General features: G+C 40.7%; 1 protein-coding gene and 1 long non-coding RNA gene across 2 annotated transcripts in view; one reads left to right on the forward strand and one right to left on the reverse strand.

Annotated features, from left to right (window-relative positions):
- Positions 1-5,265: 5,265 nt before the first annotated feature.
- On the reverse strand, positions 5,266-7,548 carry LOC108935460 (uncharacterized). Its single transcript, XR_001966202.1, has 3 exons — positions 7,478-7,548; positions 6,799-6,855; positions 5,266-5,538 (listed from the first exon to the last, which is right to left on the reverse strand). It is a non-coding gene; the product is annotated as an uncharacterized LOC108935460 (long non-coding RNA).
- A 613-nt stretch (positions 7,549-8,161) lies between these two features.
- The window catches only part of rttn (rotatin), a 37,066-nt gene continuing 26,640 nt past the window's right edge, over positions 8,162-18,587 (forward strand). The window contains exons 1-17 of the mRNA XM_029255102.1: positions 8,162-8,350; positions 8,839-9,026; positions 9,168-9,363; positions 11,562-11,669; positions 11,931-12,021; positions 12,488-12,602; positions 13,254-13,404; positions 13,820-13,985; positions 14,427-14,611; positions 14,769-14,884; positions 15,502-15,669; positions 15,775-15,987; positions 16,172-16,284; positions 16,439-16,565; positions 16,689-16,814; positions 17,483-17,599; positions 18,142-18,281. Coding sequence (XP_029110935.1) covers positions 8,320-8,350; positions 8,839-9,026; positions 9,168-9,363; positions 11,562-11,669; positions 11,931-12,021; positions 12,488-12,602; positions 13,254-13,404; positions 13,820-13,985; positions 14,427-14,611; positions 14,769-14,884; positions 15,502-15,669; positions 15,775-15,987; positions 16,172-16,284; positions 16,439-16,565; positions 16,689-16,814; positions 17,483-17,599; positions 18,142-18,281 — 2,351 coding nt within the window. The 5' untranslated portion in view covers positions 8,162-8,319. The remainder of the gene's footprint in view (positions 8,351-8,838; positions 9,027-9,167; positions 9,364-11,561; positions 11,670-11,930; positions 12,022-12,487; positions 12,603-13,253; positions 13,405-13,819; positions 13,986-14,426; positions 14,612-14,768; positions 14,885-15,501; positions 15,670-15,774; positions 15,988-16,171; positions 16,285-16,438; positions 16,566-16,688; positions 16,815-17,482; positions 17,600-18,141; positions 18,282-18,587) is intronic.

Below are 18,587 nucleotides of genomic sequence, written 5' to 3' on the forward strand. Positions count from 1 at the left end.
TCAGGTACAATTTTAGACTCAGACATAAATGTGTAACGTTGCTTTCTAAGCAGCAGCCACTGCCCATAACATGAGTTTTTCTTTTTGTTGTCAGCTTACACTTACTATACTTAGGAATTGAAGAACTTTGAAAAGGAAGAAGAAAAAAGTTCAATGTTGCTATATTAATAGAGTTAAAAATTAAACATATTTTCATTGGCAACACAGATAAATAAAGACTACAGACAAACAACTTGATCCTCTCTGAAGGTTTAATGATTTTCAGATACATTTAAAGAGTGTAATAGTGGTAAAGGGCTCACTAATCTGATAATGAATCACTCAATACAGACAATAATGAGGTCGTATTATATTTTTAAAAAATAATGTTCCCCTGAGCGGTGCAGCATAGAAATAGTTTGTATGCTGAGAACATACCGGCGTGCTAATTTATTCTTAAAAAAAGTATGTTGAGAATTACTTTGAATTTGAGATGTAAGCTAAACTTCAAGTTTGAGGTGATTCATCTGTGGCCTAATTAGTGTCAGTATTATTTTAAAGTGGGTAATAGTGTTTACTGCTGCTGGGCTAATTTGGGCCATACACTGTGAGTTATTGTTTTTTTTTTTCCTTCCCCACACTGTTTAACTGACAATCTCGTGGCACACTGTGGTGAAACCCGCTTAAGGCTTTGCTGTGAGAAGTGTCTTTGTGAAGTGCCACTAATTACCTGTCCTTATTAGGCCTGATCATGCTGCCTCCACATTGGCTGTGGGGGGTGGATGGATGGGGTGGGTAAGGGGGGAGCTCTGTTATTTTTTGAAAGTACATTCTAAGGACAACACGCCTGACAACATAGCCAAAATAACAATGTTTGTTTGTTTTTTCTATTTAATTATTTAATTATTTATTTATTTTTCGCCAGCTGAATTAGCCTCCAGCCAACAAATTACAGTTGCGGTCAGGTTGGTGACATTTGCTCGGTGCAATTTAAGATTTGTTTTGTAAACAGCTCAGGTCATGATAGCTCTCTAATACTGGAAAATAAGCAGCATGAGATTATCATTGATTTTTTTTTTTTAAGAGGAGAAAAATACCTGCAATTAGAGTGTGTGCTAAATACACAAACACTGAGACCACACAGGAAAACCTTGTCTCAATTTCTAAACATTATGGGGTATTCTATATCAGTCTTAATCAGGACTGTTCATCTTTTTGTACTGCTGAAATGGAACAAATTATTTGCTAATTTGAGATGACTGAAGTATGTTACTCTGTCTCATCGGATCACATGCTGCATAACACAGGGTTTCATACGACAACATGATGACATCATTCATTGAACGCTACATTTCTTAGACGCTTTAGCAGTAATTTTAAAAAGACCAAGTTGTTCACCGCTAAGAAAGGTAGACAGTCCTCTGTGGACACAATGAGGTAGCTGAGTAGACATACGGGTGAGGTGATCGGCAGACTTGTTCCTCAACCCGCCTCTGGTGTGAAGTTGTAAGTCAGGAAGGTAGCTGTCCGGGTGCTGAACCGCACCTTGGCGGAGATGGTGCTGAATGGATAGCTCACTACCTTCCCTCTCGTAAGTGCCCCAGACAGCGCTCAAAGCTTTACGCTTATTTACACTGATTTTTATTAAACTGACATGTTTTATTCAAGACAATTTAGAGTCTTGATTTCTATACATATTTGAATACAATGCTACTTACAATTATTTATCTATTTATGATGCTGGAAATTTTTATAGCAGGAGCAGGGGTTCATTCCAGGACCTTCTAATTGCAAGACAGTGGTTATAAACACCACGCCAACTGATGCCCGAACAAGGGTGGTTCACTTTCGGAACTTTCCGGTGTGAATTTCTACCTTGTTCACTCACGATTGGTACTCAAACAGGGATACAAAACCAGGGCAAAACCCATCTGTAGCTAGTGCACACAAGTTAGTTCTTTGTTTTCCATTGAACCTGCAAGGTGCTGAGAGAATGCACAACTACAGAAACTCTGGAATATGTGAGTTTGTCATCCTCCTCTTAAGCCAGACTGGAGGCTGTGGAACTGAACCATATTTAGTATCTCTCTGGGTTTCACAATTCAGTTTATACTGTATCACTGTCGTATAAGACAAAAATCCTTTGTAAATAGTATACAGGAGTCAAGGTGATCTAAACCAGTGGCATAGGACATGAGGCAGGATACACCCCGATGAGATGCCAGTCCATTGTAGGGTACTCTACGTCCTGTGTGTGCCTAGCTTCTCCCTTATTTCTAGCAATATTCTTCCAATCAACTGATAGAAAAAATACATTTCAGTGTGCTATTGGTTAAGCTTTATCATAAAAGATAATGATTTAAATTTATTTATACATTCTATTAACAAACAAATTTTAATGACAAAAGTATATTAATCCACATATTAATGAAAAGTAGCTTAGGGAGAAGCCTTTAATCTTTGTTGCATATTCATTGATTTAACATGAAAAATTAGAAGCGTGAAGAGTTTGTTATAAAGCCGTCTCCTTCATGTTGAGGGTGACCTTTATCTCTTCTAATAAAATAGCTCACTGACATTAATTATGGAGATGTGATGTTTAGTCGAGAAGTCCGCACATATAAACTAAAAAGTTAGAAATATGTTTTATCCTTCAGCGATAAGAATTAGTGATATCCTTGGCTAAGAATGACTGCAAATTAACCTCCGGATAATGTCAGATATTGCTGAAACTGAAGAATAAAGTCTATTGTCTCACTTGGCACTAAATATAATTAGGATCGGATATAGAAGGCATAAACAAAAGTTTAAGGCAGCAGACAATCTGTTACATTCACGTTACAAAGGGTACGACTTTCAAATTTGACCTACTATGGTTTCATTTTTAAAATTAAACAAATCATAAAAATGTAGAAAAGATACAATTGCACTACCAATGATCGTTATTTACGCAGGATGACATGTATTATGCTTCAGTGTTTATGGCAAGTATTTGTCCATGAGGGCAATTAAACGCAAAAGCTTTGCCAAAAGTAAGATATTTTTATTTGTATAATGTAAATAACTGGTTGCCTGTAGTAAAGCATCACTTGTTGTAACATGGAATTGTCAGCACTGACCGTAATAGGATAGGCTGTTACTTCCATTGTGTACTTTTGTTTCTACCATTCCTAACAATGTCAGTTCATTCTTCCAACTTAAAGTATAAAAAAGAAACATGTAGAGTCTGCTGATATTGCTCTCATATCTCTGAGATAATTACTTTTGCTAACTCAGTAACTGTTCTGAAACATCTGCGGTGAAAAAAAGGGCTAAACAATATCTCACCCCATTATTATAAATGTGTCCAAAAGGATATGCTAATTCGGAATGCAGCGGATCTGCAGAAACACTTCTAATGAGGCGCCAAATGAAAGACTGCATCAGACTTAAACACCATGGCATAAGGTTTCTGCGGCTTACCGCAGTCAAACCTTCTACTCTGAGCCGAATTTTTGTGCAAAGGATTCACCCAGCAGGTCCCAGGGGGCCTGGCCTCCTATCCTCTGGAGCAGTCGGGTGGAAGACACATATTGGCTTCGTCATCTGCAGACAGAGCCAGTGGGAGCGGCTTTGTTTTTGTTTTGGAGATCACCGCAAGAGTTTTATCTCGGCTCGGCTCGCGGAGCTGTTTATTATGTGGGCAAGTGTTACTCTTTTGCTTCATGACTTCTTTTCATGTTTGATGCCCGGAAGAGCAAAGTTTTAAACTTCTTTCTCTAAGAAGTACATTATTTGCACCTGCATCAATTGTACCGACTCAGAATTGTAAATAAATTGGTTGTGGTACCATTGAGATGAAATGTAGTTTGTTGTATTATCCTAATGCTGACCTGCACTCCTTCATATTGGCCACAAACACTTTAACAATCTTCAGTGGATTTTTGCATTTCCTTCAACATAAAAACTGCAGAAGGCAGTGGGAAAAAAGTCTGAGTGTACTCTCAGTGTTACTGTAGAAAATAAGTCCATCGTGACTGGTGATTCAGAAGAAGCTGATGTGTCTCCCCTGGGGTAGATTCTACACCAATCTGACAAGTGGAGATGCCCTCCTTGTCAAAAGTGTTAAATGAGATTTAGGGATTGGTCAAATTAAATCATCTGCAAGACGCCCCAGTATATCACATGCATATTTATTTGAATGTAATGTGCAAGGATAATTTTTAAGTTTGCAATTTCCAAAATATTCTCTTTTTTTATATGGATCTGTAATAGCAAAATGGTTTGTTATAGGCATATGTGCATGCAGGTAACGCTGTAACAGCAGTGGCGAATACAGCCCCATAGCATGGCTTCTCCAAGGAATGTTCCCGGCCAGCTGACAGGTCATAGAACTCCTGCAGTATGAATATCAGCCCACATACGTGAGATCGAAGGTACACATGCTGACGTGGCTGGCATTTGAAATGTCATTTCAGTGTTGTGTTGCTGCACAGACATGGTCACTTCAGATTCTAAACTGTGAGTTGAAGTATATTATGTTCTGTAGGTAGAGCTTAGAGATGCAGGCACTAGATGTAAGAAACCTTTGAACCATGGAAAGCACAATAACATGCAATGAGTAAAATAATCACAAAGGCAAATTATGCATGCAGAATCTGTCAGCTTCAGAATGGAAAGAACATTAAGTGGCATATTTTCAGAATATATAACTGTAAACCTATAAAAATGAAGAATTAACCATCTTCAGAATTAAGAAACATGTGCTTAAAAGGGCAAATATAAAGAAAAGAACAGGACCATGCTATTGTTTACTAAGAAATGTACAAGAGTGTAAATTTATTCTTTGTCTGCAAATGCAGTGAAGTAGAACTACTACCCTTCAGACAGAAATGAGGATGAATTAACTACTCTTCATTGAAACATCCTGTGTTATCAGAAGGTGTCAGATGGGCAGCCATGTGGAAAAAGAATTTAAAAAAAAAAAAAAAAAAAAAATCAACACACAAATTATTGACAAGGTCTTCACATCGAGATCCTTCAAAGGTCACCCCAACTGGCTGCACTTTAGTGCGTATTTAAGGAGCAGGCCGCCCCCCGCCACGCCAGGGACAATGAGGGTGATTACAATGATCAAGCTCAGTTTGAGGCTGCAGATGACTCACGCAGCAAGCTGTTCTCTCATTGGAGGTGAAGTCTTCCCCCAGTTCCCGAGCGACTGGTCTCACATCCAGACCTGTCGCCCATAGAAACACTGCAAGGCTGAGTCTGCAAGGTGAAAAATTAAACAGATATTCGAGTGTGGTGCTGGTGGCTCAGGGGGTGATCAGCATTCATTTCTTCAATGCAAAGCAAATCCCCTCATACCACTTGGTTGCCTGTCAAGGCCAGGAGATTCTCCCAAAAGGCACATTACACACTTTAAAACCTGCCAGTGCTGAAGCTGCCCTGTGTTCTCCTTATGGTATATGTGAGTCTGAAGCTTGTATCACTCCCTGACAGAAACATCTTTTTGTTGTTCCCTATTGGAGTGACCGGCCGATTCAGTGTCTGCTAGGGTTGACCACTTCCCGTCAATCACTGTGGAGAGCCAGAAAGGATACGCATCAGTGGTTTGTTACTGGAAATAATATTTCTACATTCACAGACAGTACCATGTCTATGGAAAAATATGCTCTATTCCAAGGAAACTGTGCATTTTTTCTGCATCACATCTGTAATACAAACCCTTAAACATAAGGACACTGGTAAATTTTAGTAATTAAAATTGTAAATGATGGTAGATTTGAGGAAATCTGTGATAATGTATACTGAATAAATGCAGAGAATCAGAACTACACAAAACTCAAGGGAAAAATTAAAGGCTTTAATCATTCATCATGCATTTATCATGTAGTCATTTTTCAATTAAAATAACAATTTGGTCAATTATCACTGCAACATCGTTCCCCCGGGCACTCTTATAAAAGCAGAAAGAAAATTAATACAAATGTATGTTCTGTTGTTTTTTTTTTTTTTTCTGCAAACCAGATTTGACAGCCAAACAAAGCAATTCTGACAGGATATTATTCCACTGACAACATAATTCTGACATCTTTGTCCTGGTTTTCCAACAATATCTCTTTTTCAACACATTTATTGATTAAAATTTGATTGTCTGCAAAGACATGACTACAAAAACGTTCAGATTTCAAAAGACTAAATACTGTGTAAATATATAACATGATTAAAGTGCTACCAATACTAATATTGGTATTTGAAGATGCCAAGAAATGCAGAGTTTTTGCCATCCAAGGCAAATGCCTAGGGAAAGCAAAAAAACAAACAAATAAAAATCAAGGCACTGTTTTTGAGTGTTGGATTTGAGAACAAAACTAATTTTTTTTTGACCAGATAAGTTACAATTAGGTTGACTGAATCGTTTCTCCCAGAAACCAAAAAGAGGAGCACAAACGGAGCTCACGTTTGAATGTTAAAACGAAAACAGAACTCCCTCTTATTCAGTCCCATTTCATTCGAAACAGTGTTCACAACAAGGTTGTCAGGGAATAATAAACGTTGTCTCGCTGCAATCAATGAAGCAATCCTGAAATGTGTAAATCAGCCAGGTTACCCATCTGAAAAGAAGGAAAGTGTAGCTAATCTGTGGGCAGCAAGTAAACGGGATCATTTTCAAGCAGTACAATTACATTATAAAAACATTACAGTATAAGATTTTCTAATTCTGCAAGGATAATTGCTATCTTACTATCTGCTCACATGTGCATAATTATTCTAAACCGGAGGTGGCACAGACTGGTTTTGTGTGGGTTTGATGCTCACTTGGCCCAGACCTCATACCTTCAGGAGCTCTTCTTTATCTCCGTTTCAGTGACTGATGCCATCATTAGCCGCAGCCTGTTGTACAAAGCCAGACAACAGCTGGTTAATCTGTTCTTATACCATTAAACGGGAACTAAATTACCTCTGTAAATTAGCAATATAATGCAAAGAAGGAAGCGGAAAGGTATTGAAAAAAGTTTGCTGACAGGAGACTTCATAGACTTGTTTGGATCTAAACCTGATTGATGTTTAATTAAACAACAGTTTGCAGTGCCTTTGCATGCTATAGTTTTTTTTTTTTTCTTGTTTTTTTTTCAGAACTTTATAGTAAAAAGCATTATTGAAGGGTTGTTTTGTGGAAGATCAAATGGAAAATAAAGGTTAAGCCTACCTATCTGTCTGGTTGTCCTCAATAAATCATTATCCAATCAAGAATGCTTATCAAATAAAGGAGTATCCTGGGAAACATGGTGTAAAGTGGTGTACACCACTGGAAAGAATAGCAATTCATCTTAAGGCACTCGCATAAAGATGAAGTCACCAACCGACCCAACCTGAACGCCTTTGGACTGTGGGTTGGATACAAGTCACTGAGCTGAAGAATGTGTGATGTAAGTGTGCCCCAAGTGCCAGCCAGTTCACCGAAAACATCGAGACATCTAACCGTAAATGTTACAAACAGACTAAGGTACTTCACCTTTGTCTTCTGGGTTATACAGCTGGAGATTCAGCAAGAATACAAAAATCACACATTCAAACACTTTTTTTTTCTTAGTCTTTGCATCTGAACATTCTGATTCTCAAAAACTAGTGCTTGTGTGTAAATTAGTATTTTAAAATGTACTGCTTGCAAGAGATGTCAAACATCAAAACAATTACACATGCCATTTGACATTGAAAGGTACACCATCTATTTTGTATATTTTCCATTAGTATTAATTTAACTATTATCCCTTTGACATTTGCCTTTAATAATTGCCCTTGAAATAGTAGTGTGCCTGCCCCGGAAGCACAAGTATTGCAATAAAAAGTGGCATGTCAAAAAAAAAAAAACCGTGAAATTTGCACGCAGATCCCTGTAGCTGACGTTTCTGTACCACAGTACTTGACACAGACACAACTAAATTCTGACAAAAGCTCTGAGTAAAGTGTGTAGAGCAGTACACAGCAACCACGAACACTCCGCGTTTATCTAGTCACGTGTTCAACCCGGAAGTCGAACTGTCCTCCGTGAAGCTGCAGTTGAAAATATGTCCGGGTAGTTTGTAGTCATTTTATTTAACCCGGATGTTAAACTTAATCACCCTAACACGTACGCGACAGTTTTTTGGCTAGCACTAACACGACAATAGCGGGTAGTCGCTTATTCTGTAGTCGTGAGTTTAACCCGGAAGTTTATCTGTTCTTCTTGAAGCTGGCGCGACAGTTGAAAACAAAACTCTTTAGTTTCATTTGAGCTTCAAAAAGTGCTTCGACTTTTCCTTCCAGTGTTCTTATGTTGTTATTTCATTGTAAAAGAGATTTCAGCTACTAGCCAATATGGAGTTATCGGCGCTCATAAAGAAGCTTGGTATGTCAAAACTATTCTGGCGACAGAACTAAAAATTAGAAACGCAGATGATGATCATCTAATTTGCGCCGCTGTGTTATTCAGTACACTACTACTGCAAATTTAAATATGTTAAATGTAAATGTAATTGTATTGAAATTTTACCTTTTTAATACATAAATCTTCTCTATAGTAATACTGCTGCTAATTATTAATATTTGAAGTAATACTAAAATAATCCTTTCCTTGTTGCTGATACTTTTCAAAGAAGGTGAGAATGTTTGGTTTGTACGCTACAGTGGCTTACACTTTATATAAGTGGGTATTTTTTACCATACTAATCAGGGTAAATGCCTGGTGCACTGCAGGAATGGGGATTCAGACCCCTTTTCTTTTTTATTGCAAGACAACATGTTAACCGCTGTGCCACCTAGTGCTGCCATACATATCCAGCTTTATAGAAGGCCAGCTGGTTTGATATGGATGATCTTTTTTCCTTCTTTTTTCAGGTCATCATCTTGTTGAAATCAGGGAGCGAGCCCTCAAGAGCATCACGTGTAAACTGGACCACGGCCTCCTGCATGTTCCTGACCTTGTGCAGGAGAAGATGCTCTTTGTGCACCTGCTTGAGTGGTTCAACTTCCCCGAGGTCCCCGTGCAGGGAGCGGTTCTGGAGTTGATCGCCGTTTTATCCAGAGTAAGACTTGTTTAAAGAGCCGAGCACTTTATGTAACCTTTATTAGTTGCAGTTGTAGTTCTCATGGGAGTGTCTCATATGTCTTACTCAGCTGTAATTTTTTTTTTTCTCATGTTGATGCACGCTTTCTGCATCCTCCAGCATCCCACTGCGGCACAGATGCTTCGAGATGTGGGAGCTGTCGAGTTTCTGACACAGCTTTCTCCAAAAGTTGAGCCACACTTGCAGACCATCATCGATGGCATTTTGGATCTGCTGTTCAGGCTTCCGGAAACATTTCCAGATTTTCCAACAGGCACATTAACTGGGCAGCAGCTGCAAACTTTGGAAAATAGCGGTAGGATTTAAACTGCATGTAGATTATTCTGTTGAGGGTCTTTTTCCTGCTGTTTCTTGTTTTTGTTTCTCTTTTATTTTACTTTACCATAGAACAACAGAACTGGGTCACAACAATACGGTGACAGAGTTAATCATTTTGCTTAGAAAATGTGAATACATAAGGATACAGGTAATTACAGCACATGGGGAAAAATGTTACAATATTAAGGAGAGAACATACATAGAACTTTCTTAGATTGAGAGATTTTTTTCAGTAGACGGAGTATTTTGTGTGATTCATGAATGTAGAAATATTTTTTTCCAGTAACAAGTGATTATGAAAAATATCTAAAAAGCTTCACTTGTTGCCAGAAATATTGGCATTTTTGCATTTTTTTGTTAATGCACAATTTTTGTCTAAAAATCTGTTGAAATTTATCAAAGAATTTCATCTCCATAGTTCTTTTATTTCACCGTTAATATTACAGAACGATTGATTTTATTTAGAATTTAATATATCCTTTTAATCAGAAAATAAAAAAGAAATTGCTGGGTGCATTTGAAGTGCGTTTGGGTCATATTCATACTGGTAAAGCATGCCATCCCAATGTTTCCAGGGGAAAATTGAGATTCAAAGAACACCTACTGTAAGAGGTTCATTGATGTTTTGGAGTTTGAGTATGTATGTGGCATCATGAAACCAATGACTTTTGAAGCATATTGTCATACTCGGTGTCAGAAAGGTGGGTCTCTGTCAAATGTCCAGCACGATAATGACTTGAAACACACTTCAGAAAGCACTCAAGCATTGTTTAAGACAAAGCACCGGATCTAAATCTCACTGAAAACCTGTGGAGGGTTCTGAAAACAGCAGGCTGGAGAAGGCATTCTTCAAATCTGAGAGAAGTGGGGCAGTTCACACGAGAACAGTGGACCATACTCCCAGTACAGAGGTGTAGGAAGCACATCAATGGCTATAAGAAGCTTGGAATTGCAGTTACTTTGACCAAAGGCTGTGCTTCCAAATATTGATCCAATAATTTTGTCAATAAAAATCAAAAAAGAAATGTTCTGTAATGGACATTTAAATAAATAAAGAATGAAATAAGAATAAAAGAAGTGAAATAAAGAATTGTGGAGACCACATAAATTAAGATTATTTTTAGAGAAAATTGTGAGTTGCTTGCAAAAAGTGCAAGGGTGCCAGAATTTTTGGACATGACTATATCAAATGTGAGGGGCGTGGTGGCGCAGTGGGTTGGACCGGGTCCTGCTCTCCGGTGGGTCTGGGGTTCGAGTTCCGCTTGGGGTGCCTTGCGACGGACTGGCATCCCGTCCTGGGTGTGTCCCCTCCCCCTCTGGCCATACGCCCTGTGTTGCCGGGTTAGGCTCCGGCTCCCCGCGACCCCGCATGGGACAAGCAGTTCAGAAAATGTGTGTGTGTGTGTGTGTATATCAAATGTCGGGGGCCCTGGTGGCATGGCGGGTTTGGCTGGGTCCCGTTCTCTGGTGGGTCTGGGGCTTGAGTCCTGCTTGGGGTGCCTTGTGACGGACTGGTGGCCCGTCCTGGGTGTGTCCCCTCCCCCTCCAGCCTTGCACCCTGTGTTGCTGGGCTAGGCTTCGGCTTGCTGCGACCCTGCTTGGGATAAGCAGCCTCAGAGTGTGTGTGTGTGTGTGTGTGTATCAAATGTTAACTTTTCTTGTGGAAGCCAGTTAGACACTCAAGTGAACCACATATCTGTAAAAGGAGCATCTTGGGTGGAATATTCCAGTAAAATACATTCTAGTCAAGTATGCAACATCAGCCAACATATGTTCTGTATGTTCATCAAAAATAAAATTCAGTTTGTGATTTAGCCAGTTATACAGAATCGGAAAAAGAGTATGACACCCTAATTATATTTTGTATAGTTGATTGAAGATCGATCCACTTTTTGCTTTGAGGTAAAGGAAGTAACTGTGAATTAATGTCGTCACAGTTACAGGCTTATGACCCAAATTTTGCACAGCTGTGATGATGTTGAACAAGGTATTTAAATGCTTCAAAAAGAACTGAGAGTTATTCTGCTAAGAAAGTTAATTAAAAGTAATTCCAGCATTAAAGTGTACAACATTTCTTGGATTAAGCTTTAATTACAGTGGCAGATTAAATATGAGCAGTGATAAATAAAGTTCAGGCATTTTAACTGGGGAGTTTTTGTGTCCCTTTGCTGCAAGCTCCTGGTTGTGTCCACACTCTTGGCGATGAGTCACCTGTGAGAGGATATTTCCAGAAAAACTCTTGCAAGCCAGAACAGTCAGACATCCCTCCACAAAGAGTAGCTGGTAGGTTGAAGTGTTGATTCATCTATTCAGTCTCACAAATATAATTGTTCCAGGTATATTTAGTTGCTGCCAATCTTTAGTTTCACAGAAATTGAACAAGGGAAAGTTGATGCAAATTTTTCCAGATTACATAATGCAGCAGTAACCAAAATACTTTTTTTTAGCTGTCATAATTAGTGACATTTTCTTGTTTAAAGTAACCAAAGTCCTGTTGCAATGTTAATTTGTATTTTTTGTTTCCTCCATGAAAACCATCTTTAGTGAGCAGTTCAGTAAAATGCTTGAAGTTTTCTACTTTTCCATGGTTGAGTCTAACTACAACGGATAGACATATTCTGTCATCCAACGAGAGGTATGGGACCCCCTCGCTGTCATTTCTCTGTGCCAGTCTCTGCAGAACTTTTGTTTTTTTCACTCAATAGCTTAGCTTTTCTACATAGGTTGACTTTTCCTTTGAGCAGCTATTAAGAATTATTGTACGTGTCATTTTGAATACTTCTTAGTAAAACAATCAAAAACTGTGAAAAGAAAAACATGTCCAATTTAGCGATCAGTTGTGCAGCCGAGTTTTGCCTTGCTTGGTGTTTGAACCCACACCCCCCTTCCTTCAGTGACTTCCTACTACAGCCAAACAAATAACTTTGGCCACATATACAAACCTCATTGCTATGCCACTTACTGCTACTTGTTAGACTAAGTAAGAAGTAATACAGAAATTTACTCATTTGTACCTCAGAAATGCATGAGTGAAATATAAATGTCTCTTCTCATAATGTTTTATTCACAGTATCTATTTACTCTGTTTGGTTTTTCCTTAGCTCTCTGAGAAGCAGCAACTATAATTTAGTTTGGACCACTTGTGAACTTCTGCAGGATGTCATTATGCAAGACTTCCCAGCAGAAATATTTCTGCATCGGCCCGGGATAGTGCAAGTAAGATAAATGGATTTAATCGAGCGACTGGTTATGAATACTTAATTTTTTCACTTAAGATTATGGGATCAAAGCCTTTCTGCCAGGTCGATAAAACCAATTAGATGGATTGGATCAAGTGGATTTAAATGCGTGACATCATTAAACCTAAGGGCAGTAGATTTGAACCTTTTGCACAGCCATGTTGATTCAATTTCTGATTAAGCTTTTAGAACCTAGTCCTCTACATGCTCCTGAGACACAGCCATTCAAATTTGTCCATTCTAGAGGGTGTACGTTTCCAAGTGTATCTCCCCAAGCTTACATGGTACATAGCTGAGTCCTAATTCATCTTATAGGGGATATACTATGCTTTTAAATGATAGGCCGTGTTGGGGGTGGGGCTTGGACTGGTTTCTACGAAACCTTAAACTATGACCATAAACCTCCTCTTTTCTGCATCCCTGGAGTTTATGCTCATCAATATGCACAGTGTGTCTGACCCTCTAGATGTGGTTTTTCGATTACGGGTATTGTATTTTCTCTCAACAGTCATCAGTCATGCAATACCAAAACAATGTGAGCAGCTTGTTTCTGAGTGGCAGCCACTTATGGAAAGGCAGCGATTTACAGTCAGGTACTTTGCCAGTACATTTAAAGTCTTTCCTGCAGAATCTCCTCTCACTGCTGAGGCTGAATCCTGGTCGGGGTGAAACGGGTGACCTGCCGCTGCGGGCTGCAGACTGCCTGCGGCAGATCTGCTCAGACCTGCGCAGTCGGCTTCGTTTTCATAGAGACCCAGGCTTCCATTCTGCCAAGCGAGGTACGGATCAAGCCGCAAGCAGAAAGTGGGCAACCGCTGCATGGTGCTGTGCCTGCTCACAACATATGATGGTATTGTACTAATAATTATAGGAAGATGTAATGATAAGTACAGAGCTGTGTAATTTTGTTTGAACAGTATTTTCAAATTCTGTTTCTAAAATATTGTACCAGTCAAAAGTGTGCGTACATCTGCTGCAGTTTTGGCAGGAACTCAGCCGAAATCTATTCTGCGGCTGTTCCCAGAGATGCAGGATGTTTATGGGTTGCTTTGCTTTCACTCATCTTTCCACTTTGTCCCATGCAAGTATTGCCCACGTTGGCCACGTGTGCTCACACTTTACACTGGTACCGTGCATGTGAATTCCACAAGATGCGCATGTCTGACAAAATGAAATTTGTCTTTGAATCTTTAGACTCTATGTCCCAGAATTCCTCCATGTCATACTCCCAAGATATGCGAGCGACCCAGCAGTCTGTGGCATCCTCCCCCGACGACTGTAGCCCCCGACCCTCCGTGGTGGGCCGGCCCGGTCAGAGGGCAAGAGGAGATGGCCAGGATGGAGACGCTGCCTCTTCCAGGTATTGAGGGTGCACACTGTCTCTTTGTATTAGATTCACAGGTGGAGGCTGCAAAGCTCCCAGAGACTTTATTTTAGTAAGCACAGGCTTTTTGTTTGTGTCTTTATTTACCTGAACTGTGGCACAAGTGCAGTTTTACCTTTGGCTCGGAGGTATTTGTCAATTATATTGATTAGTTGTCGCAGGGATGTATTAGTCTGGTTATGCAGTCACAGGTGTCTCTATCAAGTGTAGGTTTTCCTGTTAGTGGATGAGGTTCTCGAATCAGGTAGTCTCGGTGCTTTAGTCCTCAAGGTTACAACAGAAGTTAACCCCCCAGCCCCCCTCCACAAAATCCAACCTGCAAACTTCTGTTTCTAAGATTAGCCCTCCAAAGTCTGGTGCACAGCGCTGCCACATGAACGGATTTTTCATTATCGCTGACGGTACCTCAATTTTCAGTGGCGGCAGCAGCTCTCGCCGAGGGGCCGCCTCCGGACCCCCCCCGCAGTCCCCCGTGGACCCAGCCCATCTGGAGGCGCCCGAGCCGGAGGGTGAGGACACGTCAGAGCTACAGCTGCGGCAGCTGGGCCTGGCTCAGTTTGGCGTGGCCGCTGTCGAGCATGCCCTGCCTCTGCTCAAGACAGGTGAGAAGCCAGCACCGGGGACGGGTGCACGACGGGGGCAGAGACACCTGCGTCGCCCGCACAGATGTGTGCACATAATACAGCGCATTTGCTTCTTTGTTTCCTTATTTATTTATTTGTGTATTTATTGTTTTTATTTTGTTTTTCCCCCTCCCAGAGAGCATGAAGGTCTTCCTGCGTGTCCTCGAGCTGCTGTCAGAGGCTCTGCTGCTGCTCAGAGACAGCGTGTCGGAGATGGTGTGGGAGGACAGCAGCCTAATTGGGCAGGAGTTGGCAAGTGGCTCAGTCTCTCACCATCTCAATATTTGTGCCTCAAAGTGCTCGAATCTTTTTTTCTCTCTTTGACTTGTTCCCTGCCCTTCTCTCATAGTTTTAAATCATAAGAGGTTAGATACGTTCAGGGGTGTTCTTTTTTTTTTTTTTTGCTGAAATTACTACTCTCATTTACCCACATGAGGATGAGAAACATTTAGCTTTTGACAGTATAAATGGGACTGAGCTAGAACTTTTCTTTATACCGCTATTTGCTGAAATGGGGTTATATTCTGGAGTTGATGTGCAGTGCTGTATTTTACATGTAAAGTTAATATAATCTGAATGGCACTCATCCTTATCATCTTCCCATGCACAGCTATTTGTCTCTCTGAACACAGGGAGTTAAAAATGCGTATTTTTGTGGGAAGAGTTATGCCCTTGACAGTCCCTATCACACATTTGTTTATAAAATGCTCACAGTAATGGACCTGAGGAGCAGTCTGTTGACTTCATCTAGAGAAAAAATCGTGATGGTAATCATAGGACAGTTGCTGCCCCCTGCTGGAGTGTTTTGCTGTTATCCGTGCTGTACACTTACAGTTGTGAATCCTTCAATCTCTCACTCTGTTGTGTAGAAAGAAAAGCTCCTGGGGTCCATGAACTGTTTAGGAGACATTCTGAACCATCACAGCAACGCTGCATCGGACACATCTGAACCTGCGCTGATCCACCACAGGATGGCCTATATGGGAACTGCGATCTTCACAGTCCGTTTGCTTCAGACACTTCTGCCTGTGGAAAAGGTGTGTTCCTGTTTGCTTCCATGTCCTCATATGGACTAAGATTCGCAGGGGTGGTTTTGTATGATACAAGGCTGCAGCAGCATGTTGGCTTCCTCTGCGATGCAGGCCGGTGAAAATCTACCAGAGAACACAGCGGCTGCCCTCTTCCTCCTGTGCATGGACATGCCATTTAGTTTGGGCTTCCCCAGTGTGCACGAGTCTGCCGTGGCCTACCTGGAGCAAGCAAGTCCTGACAGCTACAGCATCTACAGGAGGACAGTGCGGGCAGCCCAGTTCACGGAGTCCACCTGCACTTTCCTGAAGGAAGTTCATACACAGGTGGAGTTTTCATCTGGGAAAGCATTGTTTCCTATGTGAAGCACAAAAAATATGTCACAGTGTTCGCTGTAAGTGGTCAAATTAAATTTGGCCACCTGCTGTGGTTTTTTTGCCCAGGATTTAATGGAATGTGGTTTGGCTGTGTTTCTTTCCTGCAAATGTGAAGGTTCATTTTTGTTGACAGGGGGAGCAAAATTGGTTGGAATTGCTGGAGTTAGCAGACCAAGCTGTAAACGGACTTCCATATCATAAGCACCTGCCAATAGTCAAGAAGTGTGTTCAGATGTGCTCCAATTTGTAAGGCATCATTTCTCACTGTTTCATTTCTGTCATTATCAATGTCTGGCATGGGAATAGACATGGATTTTTTATTTACAAAAGAAATCACTCCGTGGAGTATTTTGTTGACTACAGTTTAGAAGTGCTCACTCTTATCTGTTCTTTAATGCAGATGGAAATCTGTACAGGCGAGTCCGTTACTTCAGGCACAGAGTCAGAAAATTTTTCTGAAGCTTCTTGCTCATCCTCTTCCATTTGTGAGAACTGAGACGTACTGCAACACCCTAAATATTGTAAAGGTAAGATTTATTTCAAGGTAAATAATGGAGGAAACAACAAGTCATAGTGCCTGGGGTTAGTGGAGGCCTGGGGTAATGTGGTGTGTTAAATTGCCATGTTTAGATTTTTGTCTCACTTTCCAGGATTCCCTTGGGGTCCAGAACGTCACAAGGCCAGTGTCTTCTGTCTGCCATGGTGTTAATTTTCTCCTGCATCCCCGAGTCCTATATGAAATCTGCACGTTTGGGCTTCAGGACCAAGCCGAAACGGTAAAACTATTATAAACTTTTTAAATCATGCCAGTTTATGCAGTTTAATTATGGCGGGGATATGTCATTCAGAACGAGTGGCATTTGTCTCTATTCATCTGATTTGTGTGTTGTAATGAATAGTGAACATAGAGGGGCAACACGGTGGAAGAGCAGGTAGCACTGGTGCCTCCCAGCTCTTCGACTGTGAGTTTGAATGGGTTCAAGTGGGGTGAGTTCGACATGGGTTCGAACCTTGCTCAGTCTGTTCAGATTTTGTATGTTTGTATGGCTTTCCTCCAAGTGCTCTGGTTTCCTCTCACAGTATAAAGACATGTGTTTCAGGTGTATTGGTGACTCCGAATTGCCCTTTGTGTGACTGTGTGTGTGCTTGCCCTGTAATGAACTGGCATCTCATCCAGTGTGCATCTTGCCTCACAGGGCGTGAGGCCTCCAGGATAGGCCCTGTACCACACGATGGTATTGATAATGGATGAATGAATGATTCAATGAAACATGGTGCAGTCAGTTATTAAACAGTAGTCATATTTGTGGTTCAGTAAATAGTGGAGGCACCAATCATGCCTTTGCTTTACAGGATAGTTGCTCCTTTTTTATGGGCAATTAGGGAAACAAGTTCAACAGACCAGAACAGCATTGCAGCACATTGTCGTGTGTTTGATCTATAGGTGAATTTCACTGCCAAGGATATTGTTCTCTTCCTGCTGAAAGGACAATTGATGATGACAGCTCCAGCTTGGAACAAATTCATCGAGGCACTTTATCCTGTCATTCCCATATTACAGGTACACCCCTCCTCTGTGCAAACTGCTGTGAAACGGATATTGTAGAAAGAGGGAAAGATTATGGGAATTTACAAGAAATTATTTTCTATGATCGTTATACGAGGCTAATTTTTTCCATTTTTTTTTTGCGTTTTAATGTTCAGTTGTTGCTTGTGCTCTTGAAAATTAATTACGTACAATATGCCCAGCCGACACATTATGTTTTCACTATACAAGATTTATTTTTCCTCCTCATGTTTTATATGTTCTCCCCTCTTTTTTTAATGAGTGTACCATCGGCCTTTAGGAAAACCGATACAAGAATGTGAGTTTATTGTGAGCAAAAGATGAATATGCATATGAACCTGGTAGTGTTGTCAAGGCCATGATGTAGTTTGCTGAGAACATTCAGTAATTGGGCCACCGTGTCAATAAAGAGAAGAAAATGTGGAAGATGAGCTAAGGCTGGTGTGTTCACTGTTGCGCCAAGCGTGAATTCCCACGATGGTCTGTTGTCTGACGGGTGAGCTGAGGTTCTGAAAAAGTCTCGCTATGTGTGTTAGGGCTACGCAGACACCAAAGACGCGTTGGGAAGCTGCATCCTGCTGATAAGCGAGGCGTCCAACGAGTCGAGAGATGGAGGGTTTTCAAACACAGCGAAAACAAGGGCCGCGATCAGACTGCTGTTCACAAAGCAACAAGCGTAAGAGCATCCCTCGCACCCTTTAGGCTGTACATCAGGAACCGAAAAGGCGCACATATGAAAGAAAACCAACATCCCCTCACGTGGACACCTAACTGAAAGTGCACCCTCTTTTCTGCTGCTTTCACACAATATCATATTACAAGTTGTGGCTTTTGGGTTTTAAGGCTATGTGAAGTTCATTATCAACAAAAGGTTGATATTAATTACTCATGTTCCTGTTATTCATTTTAATAATTTTGTTACTTAACCACAGCTTACATCAAGATGCATTGTTCACAGCTTAGTTTGACCCACTTATACAGT

Source organism: Scleropages formosus, chromosome 9 (assembly GCF_900964775.1).
Source record: "Scleropages formosus chromosome 9, fSclFor1.1, whole genome shotgun sequence".
Taxonomy (NCBI): Eukaryota; Metazoa; Chordata; class Actinopteri; order Osteoglossiformes; family Osteoglossidae; genus Scleropages; species Scleropages formosus.